Source organism: Natrix helvetica (assembly GCF_964273705.1).
Source record: "Natrix helvetica genome assembly, chromosome: 8".
Lineage (NCBI taxonomy): Eukaryota > Metazoa > Chordata > Lepidosauria > Squamata > Natricidae > Natrix > Natrix helvetica.
In genome coordinates this window covers 5,142,994-5,159,624 of record NC_138559.1, presented here as the reverse complement: position 1 = coordinate 5,159,624, position 16,631 = coordinate 5,142,994, and the positions used below count along the sequence as shown (strand labels likewise).

Below are 16,631 nucleotides of genomic sequence, written 5' to 3'. Positions count from 1 at the left end.
CCTTGTTCTTTTATCTAAACGTTTCAATATGTTCCTGTAATTCCCTAGAAAAGGGAACATAAAGGAAAAACAACCAGCAAGAAATGGCTCTACGGTGGAGTTTCAGTGCTGCCTAAGATGAACTAATTAATGCCTACCGAGGAGCCATCTGCACGGCCTTCTTCAACTGGGAAAAAATAAAAATTGAGCGGGTTCAGAGGGAAAGAAGGGGGACCCGGTGGCTCAATGGTTAAGACGCTGAGGTTGTCAATCAGAAGGTCGGCAGTTCAGCTGTTCGAATCCCTAGCGCCACATAACGGAGTGAGCTCCCATTACTTGTCCCAGCTTCTGCCAACATAGCAGTTTGAAAGCAGGTAAAAAATGCAAGTAGAAAAATGGGAACCACCTTTGGTGGGAAGGGAAAAGCGCTCTGTGCGCCTTCAGCTTTTAGTCATGCCAGCCACATGACCACAGAGACATCTTCAGACTGCGCTGGTGCTTCAGCTTTGAAATGGAGATGTGCACTGCCACCTAGAGTCAGGAACGACTGGCATGTGCAGGGAATCTTCACCTTTACCTTTTTAGAGAGAAAGAAAGCTAGAGCTGGACCTTCTGGTGGTAATGGTTTTCAGGTGCAAGAACTGGACACCTGAAACCCATCTGTAGGCAAAGATTTTTTTTTTTGGCAGGGTGTGCAAATATACTGTGCAGATAGCAAGACACCTTAGTACCTAAGAAGAAGCAGCTGGAGTAATAAGAAGAGGGGAGAAAAACAACAACGCCTGTCACTAGGAAAAGCTGTAAAACATTTATAGACTTTATTGTTTAAAGTTCTTTGTGCACGGGAGAAACTAAACAGGAAAGGATTAAAAGAGCCTAATTGGCATTTTCTCTTCACCTTTCTGCCTCTGCATGTTAAAGCAATTTGCAAGGTATTACCATCTCTCCTTGAGAGAGAGAAAAGGGGTAGTAGGTAGAGAGGAGAAAGAAAGGAGTCCTTTGTTTTACAGAGAAGTAAAACTATGACTAACAATTAGGGCCAAAATTATGTTGATCACTTGAAAGGCAGAGACATGACTCCCCCCACCCCACCCCAAAACACTTAAACTTTTATGACCTCCAGTCTTCTTGCAGAAAATCCCCATTTTTTTCCTTCCCCAAATGAAGTTGTTTCCTTTGCAGTTCCCTTTAAGGTTCTTGGAGTTCCTAACTTTATTTTTACTGTCACAAATAGCATGTGTTTCTTTTGTCCTCGTTTAAAAGTCCTATCTATCTAAATTGATAATGCGGATGGGTTATTTCCACATATTTGGGAATAAAGAATGTATAGCCTTTCCCTTAGAGGCCTGAACTCAACTGTTAGCTCTTAAATTGAACTCAGTACCCTATGGCAATTCCCACTGTTTATTATAGATGCCTTTGATAAACAGTTTTCCTTCTTCACTTTATTTGCCCCGAACTGTCTGGTTTGGTTTTGCAACCCAATAAGACAGACACTTCAACTGATAATCAGAACTGCAGAAAAAACAATGGCTACCAACCTGCCTTCCATCGAAGATCTGTACACTGCACAAGTAAAAAAAAAGAGCCGTGAAAATATCTACAGACCCCTCACATCCTGGACATAAATTGTTTCAACTTCTACCCTCAATACAATACAATACAATACAATACAATACAATACAATAGTAGAGTTGGAAGGGACCTTGGAGGTCTTCTAGTCCAACCCCCTGCCTAGGCAGGAAACCCTATACCGTTCCAGACAAATGGCTATCCAACATCATCTTAAAGACTTCCAGTGTTGGGGCATTCACAACTTCTGGAGGCAAACTGTTCCACCGATTAATTGTTCTAACTGTCAGGAAGTTTCTCCTCAGTTCTAAGTTGCTTCTCTCCTTGATTAGTTCCCACCCATTGCTTCTTGTTCTGTCCTCAGGTGCCTTGGAGAATAGCTTGACTCCCTCTTCTTTGTGGCAATCCCTGAGATATTGGAACACTGCTATCATGTCTCCCCTAGTCCTTCTTTCTCTTAAGCTAGACATACCTAGTTCCTGCAACCGTTCTTCATATGTTTTAGTCTCCAGTCCCCTAATCCTCTTTGTTGCTCTTCTCTGCACTCTTTCTAGAGTCTCCACATCTTTTTTACATCGTGGTGACCAGAACTGAATGCAGTATTCCAAGTGTGGCCTTACCAAGGCATTATAAAGTGGTATTAACACTTCACGTGATCTTGATTCTATCCCTCTGTTGATGCAGCCTAGAACTGTGTTGGCTTTTTTGGCAGCTGCTGCACACTGCTGGCTCATATTTAAATGGTTGTCCACTAGAACTCCAAGATCCCTCTCACAGTTACTACTATTGAGCACGGTACCACCTATACTGTACCTGTGCATTCCATTTTTGTTGCCTAAATGTAGAACCTTACTCTTTTCACCATTGAATTTCAATTTATTAGATAGTGCCCAATGTTCAAGTTTGTCAAGATCCTTCTGTATCTTAAGTCTATCTTCTGGAGTGTTGGCTATTCCTGCCAGCTTGGTGTCATCTGCAAATTTGATGAGTTCCCCATTTATTCCCTCATCCAAATCATTGATGAAGATGTTGAAGAGTACTGGGCAGTGGTGGGTTTCAAAATTTTTTGGAACCTACTCTGTGGGTGTGGCCTCCTTTGTGGGAGTGGCTTGCCGGCCATGTGACCGGGTGGGAGTGGCTTGTCGGCCATGTGACCGGGTGGGAGTGGCTTGGCAGTCATGTGACCGGATGGGAGTGGCCAAGACAATGTCACTGAATTTTTTGCCCCAATGAATGATCTACAAAAAGAAGATATCAAAAAGGAAATTTATTATTTTGTGCACTTACTACTTAAATAAGATTAAAATAAGTACACAAAACAATAAAAGAGATACTTACAGAAGGTAAGTAGCTTACTACTTACTACTTGCATTTCAAAGGAAATAAATACATATTTAATTTTACACATGTTAACAGCTGTTGGAATTGTGTTTGCACAACAGTGGAAAAAAGAAAGATATGAAAATTAATAAATATTAGAATGTGCAAGAATGAATAAATTGACAATTAAAACCAAGAAGGCTTTGAATACTTTTTCATGTGGAATTTGTTTTATCAATTGCTAACTAACAGAAACAGCAATTAGAAATCTAAAAGTATGAAAGAAAACACCAATTATGAAAGGAAAGGTCATTAACATGTATAAGGAAATATTATTAGTACTTGATCATTATTAATGTGTAGATAACTGCAGGACATTACATACCCACAAACACAAACTATGACAGTGCCAGGAAAACACACACACACACACACACACACAAACAATTTCCCCCCAAAAGACTGCAGATGAAACCAGGTTTTTTCCCTAACCCTAAGAACAGGAAAGACAAAGCCACAGGAATAAAAACCATCAAGGCATTGTGGGAAATTATAAAGGACAGTGCCAGGAAGCTCACAGAACCAGCAACCACCTCACAATTACCTAAACAACCAGGTATCACATAGAAACACACAAAATCTGGCAAAGCTGCCTTGCACCAACCTGGCCTGCCCATAGAAAAGAAGCCACCTTGAGACACATACCATACACAAACCTGTACACTTAAAAGCAACATATTGCATCACAAATAAAACATTTGCAAAAAGGAATAACATTTCTTGTAATAAACATTCTATAAACAATAAATAAATAAAAATTCCCTAAAAATAATTAAAAACCACCAGGTTCAGAGAACACCAAAGGACCCCACAGTCCTCTCCCTCATCTTTTTCCTTTTTGTCCTTCGACTTCTCCTCCTCGTCCTTTCCCCACAACCCCATCTAGCACTGATGATGTTACCTAGTTTGGTAGTGAAATGTCTGTAAAAAAAACCACCAAGCTCAGAAAGCAGCAAGGATCCCACTTTCCCCCACCTCCTCCCTCTTTCTCCTTTTTGTCCCCCCCCCCCCAAAGACTGCAAATGAAACCAGTGTTCCCCCCCCCCCCCCAACCCTAAGGACAGGAAAGACAAAGCCACTGGAATAAAAACCATCAAGGCATTGTGGGAAATTATAAAGGACAGTGCCAGGAAGCTCACAGAACCAGCAACCACCTCAGAATTACCTAAACAACCAGGGTGAAACACATTAAATGTGGCAAAGCTGCCTTGCACCAACCTGGCCTGCCCATAGAAAAGCACCCACTTTGAGATATATAAACCTGGTCTGAACACTTTTAAGCAACATATTGCACCAAAAGAAAACATTTGCAAAAAGGAATAACATTTCTTGTAGTAAATATATTTTATAAACAATTAAAACATAAAAATTCCCAAACAATAATTTAAAAAAGATATTCTATAAATAAAAAAATTCCTTAAAAACCATTGTTAAGTATTCCACCAGCAATAATTTATACTATAACTATTTTAAGGTATTGTACCAACTGTAACCATTATTCCACCAGCAATAATTTATACTGTACCATTTCAAACTACTCCACACACAATAATTTAAGATGAAACCATTAAAAACATTCAATACACAATAAATTACAATAAAACAATTTAAAACAATTCTATACACAATACATTTTAAAGTATTGAGTATAGAATATTTTAAAATGGTTTATTTTAATTTATTTTGGATAGAATCTTTTTTAAAATAGTCTGAGACAATTTTAAAAAAGAATCCATACACAATAAATTGAAGTAAACCATTTTCAAATATTCTACACTCAATACTTTTAAGTAAAAATATTTTTAAAAATTCTATGCACAATAAATAAAATATTATTTTAAAATACATTAAAAAAATAAAAGAAAAAAAACCAGGTTACTTACCAGCAGGCAGAATCAGCAGCTCTCCGATGCAACAGGCAGCAGACAGGCAGAGAGGCAGGAGGACAGGTAAGACTGTTTAAAACTCTCTTAGGGCTTAGCCAGCCAGGCGAGGCTGGAGAGGGGAGGGTGGGGGGCTTTTGGCCTAGCCTCGCGGAGGCTTGCCACCCACGCCAGCCTGGTGCTTTGTCCCGGAAAGGCCCAGGGGCCTCTCCTGGGCTAAGCTAGCTTCCCGGCGGTCGTGCGTCCCACGCGACGCCGGTGCTTCGTCCCGGAAAGGCCCAGGGGCCTCTCCTGGGCGGAGCTAGCTTCCCGGCGGTCGTGCGTCCCACGCGACGCCGGTGCTTCGTCCCGGAAAGGCCCAGGGGCCTCTCCTGGGCGGAGCTAGCTTCCCGGCGGCCGCGCGTCCCACGCGACGCCGGTGCTTCGTCCCGGAAAGGCCCAGGGGCCTCTCCTGGGCGGAGCTAGCTTCCCGGCGGCCGCACGTCCCACGCGACGCCGGTGCTTCGTCCCGGAAAGGCCCAGGGGCCTCTCCTGGGCGGAGCTAGCTTCCCGGCGGCCGCGCGTCCCACGCGACGCCGGTGCTTCGTCCCGGAAAGGCCCAGGGGCCTCTCCTGGGCGGAGCTAGCTTCCCGGCGGCCGCGCGTCCCACGCGACGCCGGTGCTTCGTCCCGGAAAGGCCCAGGGGCCTCTCCTGGGCGGAGCTAGCTTCCCGGCGGCCGCATGTCCCACGCGACGCTGGTGCTTCGTCCCGGAAAGGCCCAGGGGCCTCTCCTGGGCGGAGCTAGCTTCCCGCCGCCCGCATGGCCCACGCCAGCCCGCCGCTTCAGCGAGGCCTTTCCTCGCCAAAGCTAGCCTCCCGCCCCCCCTCGCGCTTAGTTGCTTACCTGTGGTTAGCAGCAAGCTCCTGGAAGGCGAAGAGAAGGGAGTTTTGAAATGGAGGACCCACTTTTAAACGGGTCGCCTCCAGCCCGCTCACTGATTGGCTGGACTCCAGCCAATCAGTGAGCGGCTGGCTGGGCTAGCTAGTTTAGTGCAGATGGGCGGGGGAGCGAGCGAGCTGCATTGGGACGGCAAGGGCGATTGAGCGACAGGACCGGTGCCGGTTCCCAGAAGTTACTTCCGGGTCCGGTTACTTCCGGGTTCGGTCGCCAACCGGTTCGCGCGATCTGGTGCGAACCGGTAGGAACCCACCACTGGTACTGGGCCTAAAACAGAGCCTTGGGGTATTCAACGAGGCTAGAGAGCCTACAAACGACGCTAGAGAGCACTGCACACCAGAATAACTAGATACAAGGACAGTTTTTTCCCAAATTCCATTACTTTGCTTAACAACTAATCCCCACAACACTGTCACATTTTCTACTAAGACTGTATTACTATTATTCTTCGCTTCCTTCCTAGTACCTATCTCTTTCCATTTATGATGATAACCATTTTGCTTGTGTCTTTATTTTTTATTGTTTTATTTGTTTCCTAGTATGATTTGATGGCTTATTAGTAATTTATGACTTTCACTAATTATATCTTATAATTCTTGATGAATGTATTCTATTTTATTTTTCTTTATGTACACTGAGAGCTTATGCACCAAAGACAAATTCCTTCCAATCACACTTGGCCAAGAAAGAATTCTATTCTATTCTAACTGCAAAATGAGTGGCATACAAATTTAGCAAATAAATAAAAGAAACAAAAATAAATAAATACAATCCCAGACATTTATTTCCTTAGAATGATAAGGGGAATTTAATTTCCTTATGTTCATTGCCTGGATCATTACAATAACAAACATTTCCAGAAATATGAAGTATGACTGGGTTAATAACCGTTTTCCTATGTAATGTTTTATTTTCTCACATAAACCTGTTGCTTTTTTAACTAGATTCTCAAATCTGTGGAATAAAATTGAGGGGATTAAATTTGTTTATTTCTTTTTACAGAAAGTAGGAGTGACAGGGGCACATGACCCCCAGGTCCGCTGCCCATCAGTCATCGAGTTTGGAAAATATGAAATCCACACCTGGTATTCTTCTCCATATCCACAGGAATATTCCAGGTACGAAGCACCTTTGATGATGTGCGTTGTGCTGCCTGCTGGAACTTTTTGCCTTTGCTGGAAATAAAATAACAGCTTTTACATATTTATCCAATACACTCAGGTTTTAAGCTCTTGCCCTCTCCTAAAAATGGGGTGTGTGTCAGATGAAGACAGTCAATAGTAGCCAGCAGTGTAATAAGCACAAGAAAGATGCAGATAAAAGAAATAAAGATGCAGATAAAATGTTGGAGGGTAAAGTAGTACGTTGGCTGTTTTTACAACAATCTGTTTCCTAAATTCACTTTTCAAAAGAGCTTTGAATCCTTTTAATAGATCCTTTTATATAAGAGCCTATTTGAGTGTGGTGCTTGGTGTATAGTTAAATTAATAGGTTTGGTAATATCCAATATTGAGTCTCTACTTACTTTCCTGTAACATTTTTATACTGCTCACTTTTGAGCTTGGACTCCCTGTATCACACCGGAAGTCAGCTTAAGTAGTCTTTTGCTTAGGCCTCTACAGGGCTCCATCTGCTCCTGTGTCTCTTTGGTTCAATACTGTCCAGTGAATAATTACTTAAGGGAAAACACTAGATTGATAGATAAAGAGATAGATATAGATATAGATATAATATTTTATTGATGGCTTGGTGACTAAGACGCTGAGTTTGTTGATCAGAAAAGTTGGCACTCGGTAGTTCGAATCCGTTACTTTTCCCAGCTTCTGCCAACTTAGCAGTTCTAAAGCACCTAAAAATGCAAGTAGAAAAATAGGGACCATCTTTGGTGGGAAAGTAACAGCGTCCCGTGCGCCTTCAGCGGTGAGTCATGCCAGCCACATGACCACGGAGACGTCTTCGGACAACGCTGGCTCTTCGGCTTTGAAATGGAGATGAGCACCGCCCCCTAGAGTTGGGAACAACTGGCATGTATGTGCGAGGGAAAACTTTACTTTTACCTATACCTATATTTTATTGAAACATTTTTATTTAATAAACATAAAAAACCCTCAATGTCTATATGAACAGCGTGTTGTCTGAATAAAGTTAGTTTTGAACAACAAAAAGTCAATAAGCATAATGGTAATCATAGTATATATAACATTGATAATAATCACATAATAGTAACATTGGCTTGTACATACTAGGAAGCTTTTCCTACATAATTAATCATTCTCTTGGTCTCTTTAATTTCTAACCTCTGTTTCTGTTAGCCAATTGTAAAACAGGTCCTATGTTAAAAAATATTCTTTTTCTTCCTTCTCCTTTATTTTTAGTGTTAATCTCTCCATCTCAGCCAATATTTTTTTATAACCCTTTCATCTAAAGGGATCTCTTCATTTTTCCACTATTGTGAAAAGACAATTCTTGCTGCTGTTAATACATGTAAATTTCAGTATGTATTCCCTTTATTAGATTGTTCTGGTGAAATACCCAACAAAAATATTTCTGGTTTAAAATCAATGTGTTGCCTTATCATTTTTTCCTAATCATGTATATATTTTGGCCCAGGGTTGTTTGTTTATTTTTTGCCTTTTTTCTTTAGCAGTGAGTGGGTATTTACTGGTTTATATTTTTTCAGGTTGCCCAAGTTGTACATTTGTGAATTCTGTCTCAAATACATGAAAAGCAGAACTATTCTCCAGCAGCACACGAAGAAATGTGGCTGGTTTCATCCCCCAGCCAATGAAATATATAGAAAGTGTAATGTTTCGGTTTTCGAGGTAAATTTCAACAGCTCTTAACTGCTGTTTGTCCTGTGTTACAACTAGTATAGATAGTAATATACAATATAAACTACACAGTGTGTTTACATTGAATTTTTTGTTTCCCATGGTTGGATCAACCCCCTTCAGAGGGAATTCGCAGGTCATGGTTTTTGGATAGCAAGTTCTAGAACCAAGGAATAGGAACTAGCTCTAGAAGACGGAAATATAATTTGAATAGTCTTTGAGTATGTTGTTTGCAGAGACGTGGGCAGTCAGCAATTTTTAGTGAAGATACTGTGGGTGAGAATTTAGTTTATGTCCACATGTTTCTGCTGTAAATTTCTGCCTTCTAAACTGGCTTTTTAAATACCATTTCCAAAAAGAGTTCTGTTTCATAGGTTAGGAGTAGTGCATAGCCATTTTAGTGACTCTTTAAATAAGGTTATAAATTCTTGGCCATATAAACAAATCTAAGTGGTTGCTAAGCTTAAAAATATGGGTTGCCTTGGGGGGACCAAAGGTCAGAGTAGTGATGCTTTCCAACTGCTCTCTTTCTCTTAATGCTTTCAAAAATGAATGTTATCCCCGTTGTTTGCTCTAATATTATTTGGCCAGGATATAGTACTTCATTGTGATTTTCTGATGAATTAACCTGCTTTTCTTTTAAGGTGGATGGCAACGTCAGTACTATTTACTGCCAGAACTTATGTCTATTGGCAAAACTCTTCCTGGACCATAAGACTCTCTACTATGACGTGGAGCCATTTCTTTTTTACGTGCTGACGCAAAATGATATGAAGGGCTGTCACCTCGTCGGCTACTTCTCCAAGGTGAGGGTGCAGACATTGAAACCTGGGTTTTCATGGGTGTGTCCTCCTAGGTCACCAAGAAATAAATGAACTCCATTTGAAGGGGACTTTTAGTTTCATTTTTGCAACGCTGAGCATTGGTTCTTTTCTGTTCCCTTAAGAGAAGGAAATAGCTGATGTACTGTAAAAAAAAACTGCTATAAAACGTAGAATTTGGAAATCCATTTAAATGATGCTAGTCATGTGCATTAACAGGCATTTCCTCACCTGCATATTTCAGTTTTTACATACTTTGTAGTTTTGCTAGTGAGTAAAGATAGTAAGTGCTGCATTCAGCATCCATTCCCATGCTTTCCTCCCATCCAGCCCGGCCCCCCAGCACCACTTCTGAACCTCTGCCATCACGAGATATGATTTGTGCAAGAAGATAATTAATTTTTCCTTCCCCTATCTCTGCCTTTTTCTTTTTTTGCCGTGGTATTAAGCCTCCTGTGCTGATTCTTTATCTCTGGAAATTACCTTTGAAATTAGTCTAAAATGGCATTCCAGTGGCTATAATTGGGCCGGTGTTTTCAGTGTGTGAATTCAAAGTGATTCTGCGGTATTTCTTCCAAAAGTCTGCTGGATTTTAACTACATGAAGGACTTGTGAAGCACTGGGTGCAGTTTTCCCTATTCCCTTTTACAACTCTTGTCTAGACAAATCCAGGGAACTGAAGCAGTTAACGTTGTCTGGCTTTCTCTTCCTGCCTTGAACAGAGAGTATCCTCGGAGGAGCGTGCATTCCAGCTTTGCGGTTCTAAAGGGAGGTTTTAAATGACTTCCTTGTCCCTTGGTAGCGAAGAGTACAGCTAGTTGGTGAAGTAAACATTCATTGTTACCACGCCACCAAGCTTGCTGCTCCTCAAATCAGATGCTGATCTCACTGCGAAGCTTTTGTTTGTGCTCTGGAAAAAAAAACCACGCAATTGAGACTGAACATGGCTTTCGTATTCCTCCTGCGTAGACGAGGGGTCCAGGCATGAGGGCTTCAGGCTCGCCTTTTGCAGAAGCTGTTTTGCTTGGAGAAGAAATTTTTCCAGTGGGGTGGGTGGGAAGAGGGGAGGAAATAACCAGGCCGTAGTTTACCTAGCCTTCCTGCAGAATGGGGGATGCGTGCTGGATGGTAGGTCTGCCATGAGGACCCAAATTCTCTGTTTTGTTTGGGAGGCACTGCAGATTTTCAATTCTCACTCTGCAAGGCAAGGAAAGAAGTGTGTGTGTGTTCATGCTAAGGCAATGCTGAATAGGTTAAAAACATCATCAAAAGAAGACCTAGGAATCAAGACAGAGCTAAATAAAATAATAACATTTCAGGAAATGCGCAAATATTCAAACAGCTATTGTTCAAATGGTTCACAGATTGACCTAGAAATGCTGTTTCCCGGAAGAACAGCAGGATCAGGTGTGTGTCTCTGTGTGTGTATCTGTGTATGTGTACCTGTGTTTGTCCAAATGGGCTTTGAGGGGAAATGCTACTCTAGAGGGGAGAAGCAACAACAGGGACAACACACCTCCAGGGTCTCACAAGGTGGCATTATTTTATAGATGGGCCTGGAGTATGCCCACCATGCCAGGTCTCGTAGGACAGACTGGCATAATGCTGAGGCGAGCATTCCCATAAATACTGAATATTTGGGTATGGCCAATCTAGAGCAAAGAAGGACTAGGGGTGAAATGATAGCAGTGTTCCAGTATTTGAGGGACTGCCAAAAAGAAGTGTCATCCTATTTTCCAAAGCATCAGAAGGCAAGATGAGAAACAATGGATGGAAACCTAACTAAGGAGAGAAACAAACCTGGAATTAAGGAGAAATTAACAATTAATCAGTGGAACAGCTGGCCACCAGAAGTTGAGGAGGGTTTTCTTTTTAGGTTTTGGGTTTTTTTGGAGGTTTTTAAGAAGAGACTGGGCAGCCACCTATCTGAAATAGAATGATGTCTCCTGCTTGAGCAGAGGGCTGGACTAGAAGACCTCCAAGGTCCCTTCCAGCTCTGTTCTGAAATTGAAATTGAATTTGAAGGCTGATCCTTGAAGGACTTTATAGAAGACGCTGGAACTTCAAAATGTACCCCCAAATCAACTAGTAATTGGTGCAGCCTGTCCTAGAGAGGTGATATGTGGACTTCCTCATTCCCATTACATTTACACTTCCCTGCAGACACCTGGGTAGTCTCCTCTAGTTCTTACTATCCCCATTGATCTGCTCCATAGCTTCAGAGAGCCATGCCTGCCGAAGAAACTGTTTTCCTAGTAATAAATACTCTTGGGTATATAGCCAAACAGTATCAACATTTCCCAGATATTCTCCCCCATCTTAAGTGTGTGTGGGGGGGGAGGGGGGGGATAGCCTTTCTGTTTTAGAAAGTTCCAAAGAGGCAAAATCCTTGAGGGAGGGAGAAGCCAGAGACCTTTGGAAATAAACATTGCTGGATTTCAGGAACCAAACCATTACTCCGTTATCTTCCCCCCTCCCACTTCTTAAATAATTAGAGGTTTACTTTTGTTCTTCCATCGGAGACATGTTTTTCATTTGGTTTTTCTCTGACTCCCCGATGGAATTACAGCTGGATCTTTACCTGGAATATTCCCTCCGTATTAATTATTGTCCTAAAGAGCTCTTCCTTGTCACAAGGCCGTGCTTTTTAATAAGTGGATTCATCCCCCCACCTTTCTCTTTTTTTTTCCTAGGAGAAGCACTGCCAGCAGAAATACAACGTCTCCTGCATCATGATTCTTCCCCAGTACCAACGCAAGGGCTATGGCAGATTCCTCATTGACTTCAGTAAGCCCCTTCTTATTCTTCGTTTTCCTAAATTGTTGGTTTAAAAAAAAATTCCCCCCATCTAAAACTTGGCTTTACGAGTTACAGAGTATACTCTTACAACTCATTTGGCAGGATGTGACTTCAAAAGGATTCTTTACCTGAATTGGCTCTATTTTACAATTCCAGGAAACCTTTTTTCCCGCCCCCTCAGCTGTTTTCTGTTAAAGTAAATGTTTTATTTATTGTGTGTGTCTTACATCAGTGTCTTCCTACCCCCCCCCCCCCCTTTGCATGTCCATTCAGCAATCTTAAATTAACAGTCTTCTGACTTTAAATCTGAAACTTGTTTTTATCCAGAGATCCATTCCGGTAAATTGTTGCTAATTTAGATCATAGTTATATAATAGTGGCATGGCTCAGCGTTTAAGAGGCTGGGCTTCTCTGAAAAGCTGGCAGTCCAGAGGTTTGAGACTCAAGCGCCACGTAATAGGATGAACTCCCGTCCTCCTCTCGTCTCCTGCCCATCTAGAAGTTCGAAAGTGTGCAAATGTGAATAGAGAATGAAAAGAAAAGAAAGCTCAGGACTGTATTTGTTGGAAATACGTGGAAGAGGCCTTCATCCTGCAGTGGATAGATAATGGCTAAAAGGAGGAGGAGGAGGAAGGAGAAAGAAAGAGAGAGAGAGAGAGAGAGAAAAGAAAGAAAGAAGGAAGGAAGGAAGGATAGACAGACAAACCACTTTGATGTGAAGGTAACAGCGTTCTGTGACCACTGAACCATGGAAATGTCTTCAGACATCACTGGCTGAATGGCCTTGAAACTGAGATGTGCATCATCCCCTATGGTCAGCAACAACTAGCCAAGTAAAATCCACAGGGACTCCTTTACCTTTACTTTATGCACTTGTGGTGCTGTTACACCTCTGTTTAGGGATGCGGTAGTTCAGTGACTAAGTCTCCGAGCTTGTTGATCAGAAAGGTCGGCAGTTCAGCAGTTTGAATCCCTAGCGCCGCGTAACGGAGTGAGCTCCTCTTACTTGTTCCAGCTTCTGCCAACCTAGCAGTTCGAAATCAGGCAAAAATGCAAGTAGAAAAATAGGGACCACCTTTGATGGGAAGGTAACAGCATTCTGTATGCCTTCGGCATTGAGTCATGCCGGCCACATGACCACGTAGACATCTTCTGACAGTGCTAGCTCTTCGGCTTTGAAACGGAAATGAGCACCGCCCCCTACAGTCGGGAACAATTAGCACATATGTGCAAAGGGAACCTTTGTCTTTTTACACCTCTGTTTAGGTCCATCAGCCTTGGGGGGGAGGGGTTCAGAGTAGCCTACTGGAATCTCAGAGAGGAATGTGAGGGGAGTCCAGTGGCTGTCTGGAGATGCCCCGTGGTTGCTTGCTAGTTCCCAGCCAAACAAACAAGCAAAGATTTCCCTGTCCAGTCGTGTCTGTCTCTAGAGGCGGTGCTCATCTGCATTTCTTAGCCAAGGGTTGTTCAAAGACTCTTCCATAGTCGCTTGGCTGGTATAATTATACACCCCAGGTGCACAGAGCACTGTTACCATCCCACCAAAGTGATATCTATTTATTCACCGACTGGGGAATCCTGGGAGTTGAAGTCCACAAGCCTTCAAAGTTGCTAAGGTTGGGCATCCCTGCTTCTAGAGCCTTTGACTTGTCCCAAGTTTGGATTACTGTATTTTTCAGAGTATAAAAGAGGGTGAAAATTTGGGTGCATCTTATAAACCAAATGTAGTCCCACTCACCCCCACCAGTGGCCAAAAAATGCGAGGCACGGAGGCAGCGATGGTCTGTGGCAATCCCTGCAGCCTGGAACAGCTGCTTGGGGCTATTCCGGCACCCGCCAATCAGCTGTGCTGAATCAGGCTGCAGTAAGTGCTAAAGCTGACCTGGCTAGTCAGAGTTTGCAGCAGCAATCACATTCAGAAAGCGCACACAAGTAACTGATTCAGCAGGATTCAAAATAATAATAATATACAATACAATACCAAAAGCAGGTTTTCCAAAGTAGCAGTCAATACAAGCAAAACACAAGCAGTTTCACTTTCAGTACTCAGCTAAGCCAGGCTCTTTCCAGTCTCCTTGTAGCTCGCACAGCAAATACTGTTTCAGAATCCAAATAGCCCTCATTGGCTGACTTAGTTGCTATGCCTATTCATTGGCTGACCTTGTTACCTGTGTCAGCTGAATACCATGGATGCTAGTAGGCAGAGACAGAGTTTTTTTTCCTTCTTATTTTCCTCCCCAAAAACGAAGGTGCGTCTTATACTCCGAAAAATACGGTAATCCATTTTACAAAGGAGGAATCGGTGGCAATTCTGGGATTCTTCCTTTGAACCTTGGCTGACAGAACAAAGAGGTGACATTTGAGTTGCAAACTACTGCTGTGCCTAGGAAAAGTGAATTGTATACTTCTGTACCAACCTGAAACTTCAGACATTATTTGAGAAAGAAGAAGTACGCTGGTTATTCTTTTCAGTTGATCTCAAAAGACCAGAAAAATCTGATACATGCAGATTGTTTTATTTTGAAAAAGGCATCTTGAATTGTGCACAGAAGCCAATTAGTAGCCAAATCCAGTTGGATAGCAAAAGTACCTTGTCTGGCCTTGATGGCAATGACAGGAAATATAAAGCAATTCAGTGCTTTCTGGAGAGGAAGAGAAGTTCCATTTTCAAAGCCAAACTAAGTACCTCTTTACTCATTCTCTCCCCCATCTTTAAATGAGAAGACGATCACTTGTGCAGGCAGCTTCCTCTGTCTCGGAAAGTGAGCTGCGCACATGATGCTGACATTTCCATCCTCATTATCTGAAACGAACGCCATGCGCTGATAACAATTTCTGGCTGGCATTCCCGTTCTTTTTTACCTTCTTTAAGTAATTGCTTGTTTACCATCTTGTTGCTGTCTGGTGTATTTGAAAAGCTGAGTGAATCCCAGGCCTTCAAAGAAGTCTCTAAATTGACTTTTAGCATCGGCTTGCTCAAGGTAAAGTGTGACTTGAAGTCTGGGGAGGAAAACCCTCTCAATTATGAGAGCTACTTTGTTTTAACTGATCCCGTTGATCTTGGGATGGGAGGAAGCGACTTGAGTTTAATTTTTATAAAGCCAGGTCGCATAATGAATGATGGATTCCCTGACTTGAAGGTGAAGAATCATTCTAATTAGCTTTGTTGATTTGTTCAATTGTTCTAACCGAGGCTTCCCGAGAGCATGAAGCAAACTCCTGGTCCCAACAAAAACCCCTTTTATTAATTTACAGTGAATTCTGCTCATTCACATCCAGCAAAGTCTTTCAAGGGAGGATTTACAGTTTATCTGGCTGGGAGAGCTGCCAGGCCGAGATCTGCAAAACTTGGCAAGGAGTCTTGGAGAGTCACGAACCAATTAAGTGAAATAATTGTCTCCTGCAAGCTCCACTCCCCTTTCGCACCTCTTTTATTTCCTCTGGGAGGGGACATTCATCATCCCCCTGTAGCTTTACTCCCGAGTCGGCCCTTTTTCCTTAGCTGTTCCCTTCTACTGGCAGCTCTGCGCATACGCACACTGGGAACAGGCTCCAGCTGTTCTTCTGCCTCACTGATGTCTGACTCTGAAGGCAGCTGGTATTTGGCATACGGCCTTGGCCCCCTCTCTGCCTCCGATGCAGAGCCTTCGTCAGAGCCCTCCCCAGACTCCAGGACTGGCCCAGGTTCCTCCCCAACCTCCTCACTGTCTGACTGCTACCAGCTTCACTGGCTGCTGGCGGACCACAACGCCAATATACAAGTGCTCTGTGACTTATTAAACCCAAAATTTCTGTTGCTAAGTGATACATTTGTTAAAAGTGAGTTTAGCCTCATTTTACAAATTTTCTTGCCAAAGTTCTTAATTGAATCACTGCAGTTCTTAAGTTAGTGACACAGTTGTTAAGTGAATCTGGCTTCCCGATGGACTGCTAGCAAAAAGTAAATCACATGAGCCTAGGACATTACAACCTTCATAAATATGAGTCAATTGCCAAGGGTCTAAATTTTGACAGGGATGGTGCAAAGGTCATAAACGTGAAAAACAGTCATAAGTCACCCCCCCCCCAGTGCCATTGTAACTTTGAACCATCACTAAATGAACTGTTGTAAGTCAAGGACGACCAGTAACCAGAAAAATCAAGCAGCTGCCAGTCATTTCTTTGTATCTCTAAACAGTCACTTATATTTCTGATATTGAGAGCTTGACTGCTGTAACATCCTAGACAGGTAGCTGCCCTTTGGAACTTTAAAAAGCAGTTACTGGCACTTAATCATATCCAGCCTGTAGCTTGCCTTCCAAATAACCAAGGGAGCACATCTTAAGGCAGGGATGAGCAACTAAGTGAACTTTATGACTTACGAACTTCCACTCCCAGAATTCTTGAGCTAGCATGCCTGCCCAGGAATTCTGGGAGTGGAAGTCTACA

At 42.6% G+C, this 16,631-nt stretch overlaps 1 protein-coding gene across 1 annotated transcript in view; it reads left to right on the top strand.

Moving 5' to 3' along the window:
• Positions 1–16,631, top strand: part of KAT6A (lysine acetyltransferase 6A) — a 122,385-nt gene that overhangs the window by 83,403 nt on the left and 22,351 nt on the right. Inside the window, exons 9-12 of the mRNA XM_081960510.1 lie at positions 6,755–6,870; positions 8,433–8,574; positions 9,228–9,389; positions 12,098–12,191. Of these exons, the coding sequence (XP_081816636.1) occupies positions 6,755–6,870; positions 8,433–8,574; positions 9,228–9,389; positions 12,098–12,191 (514 nt within the window). The remainder of the gene's footprint in view (positions 1–6,754; positions 6,871–8,432; positions 8,575–9,227; positions 9,390–12,097; positions 12,192–16,631) is intronic.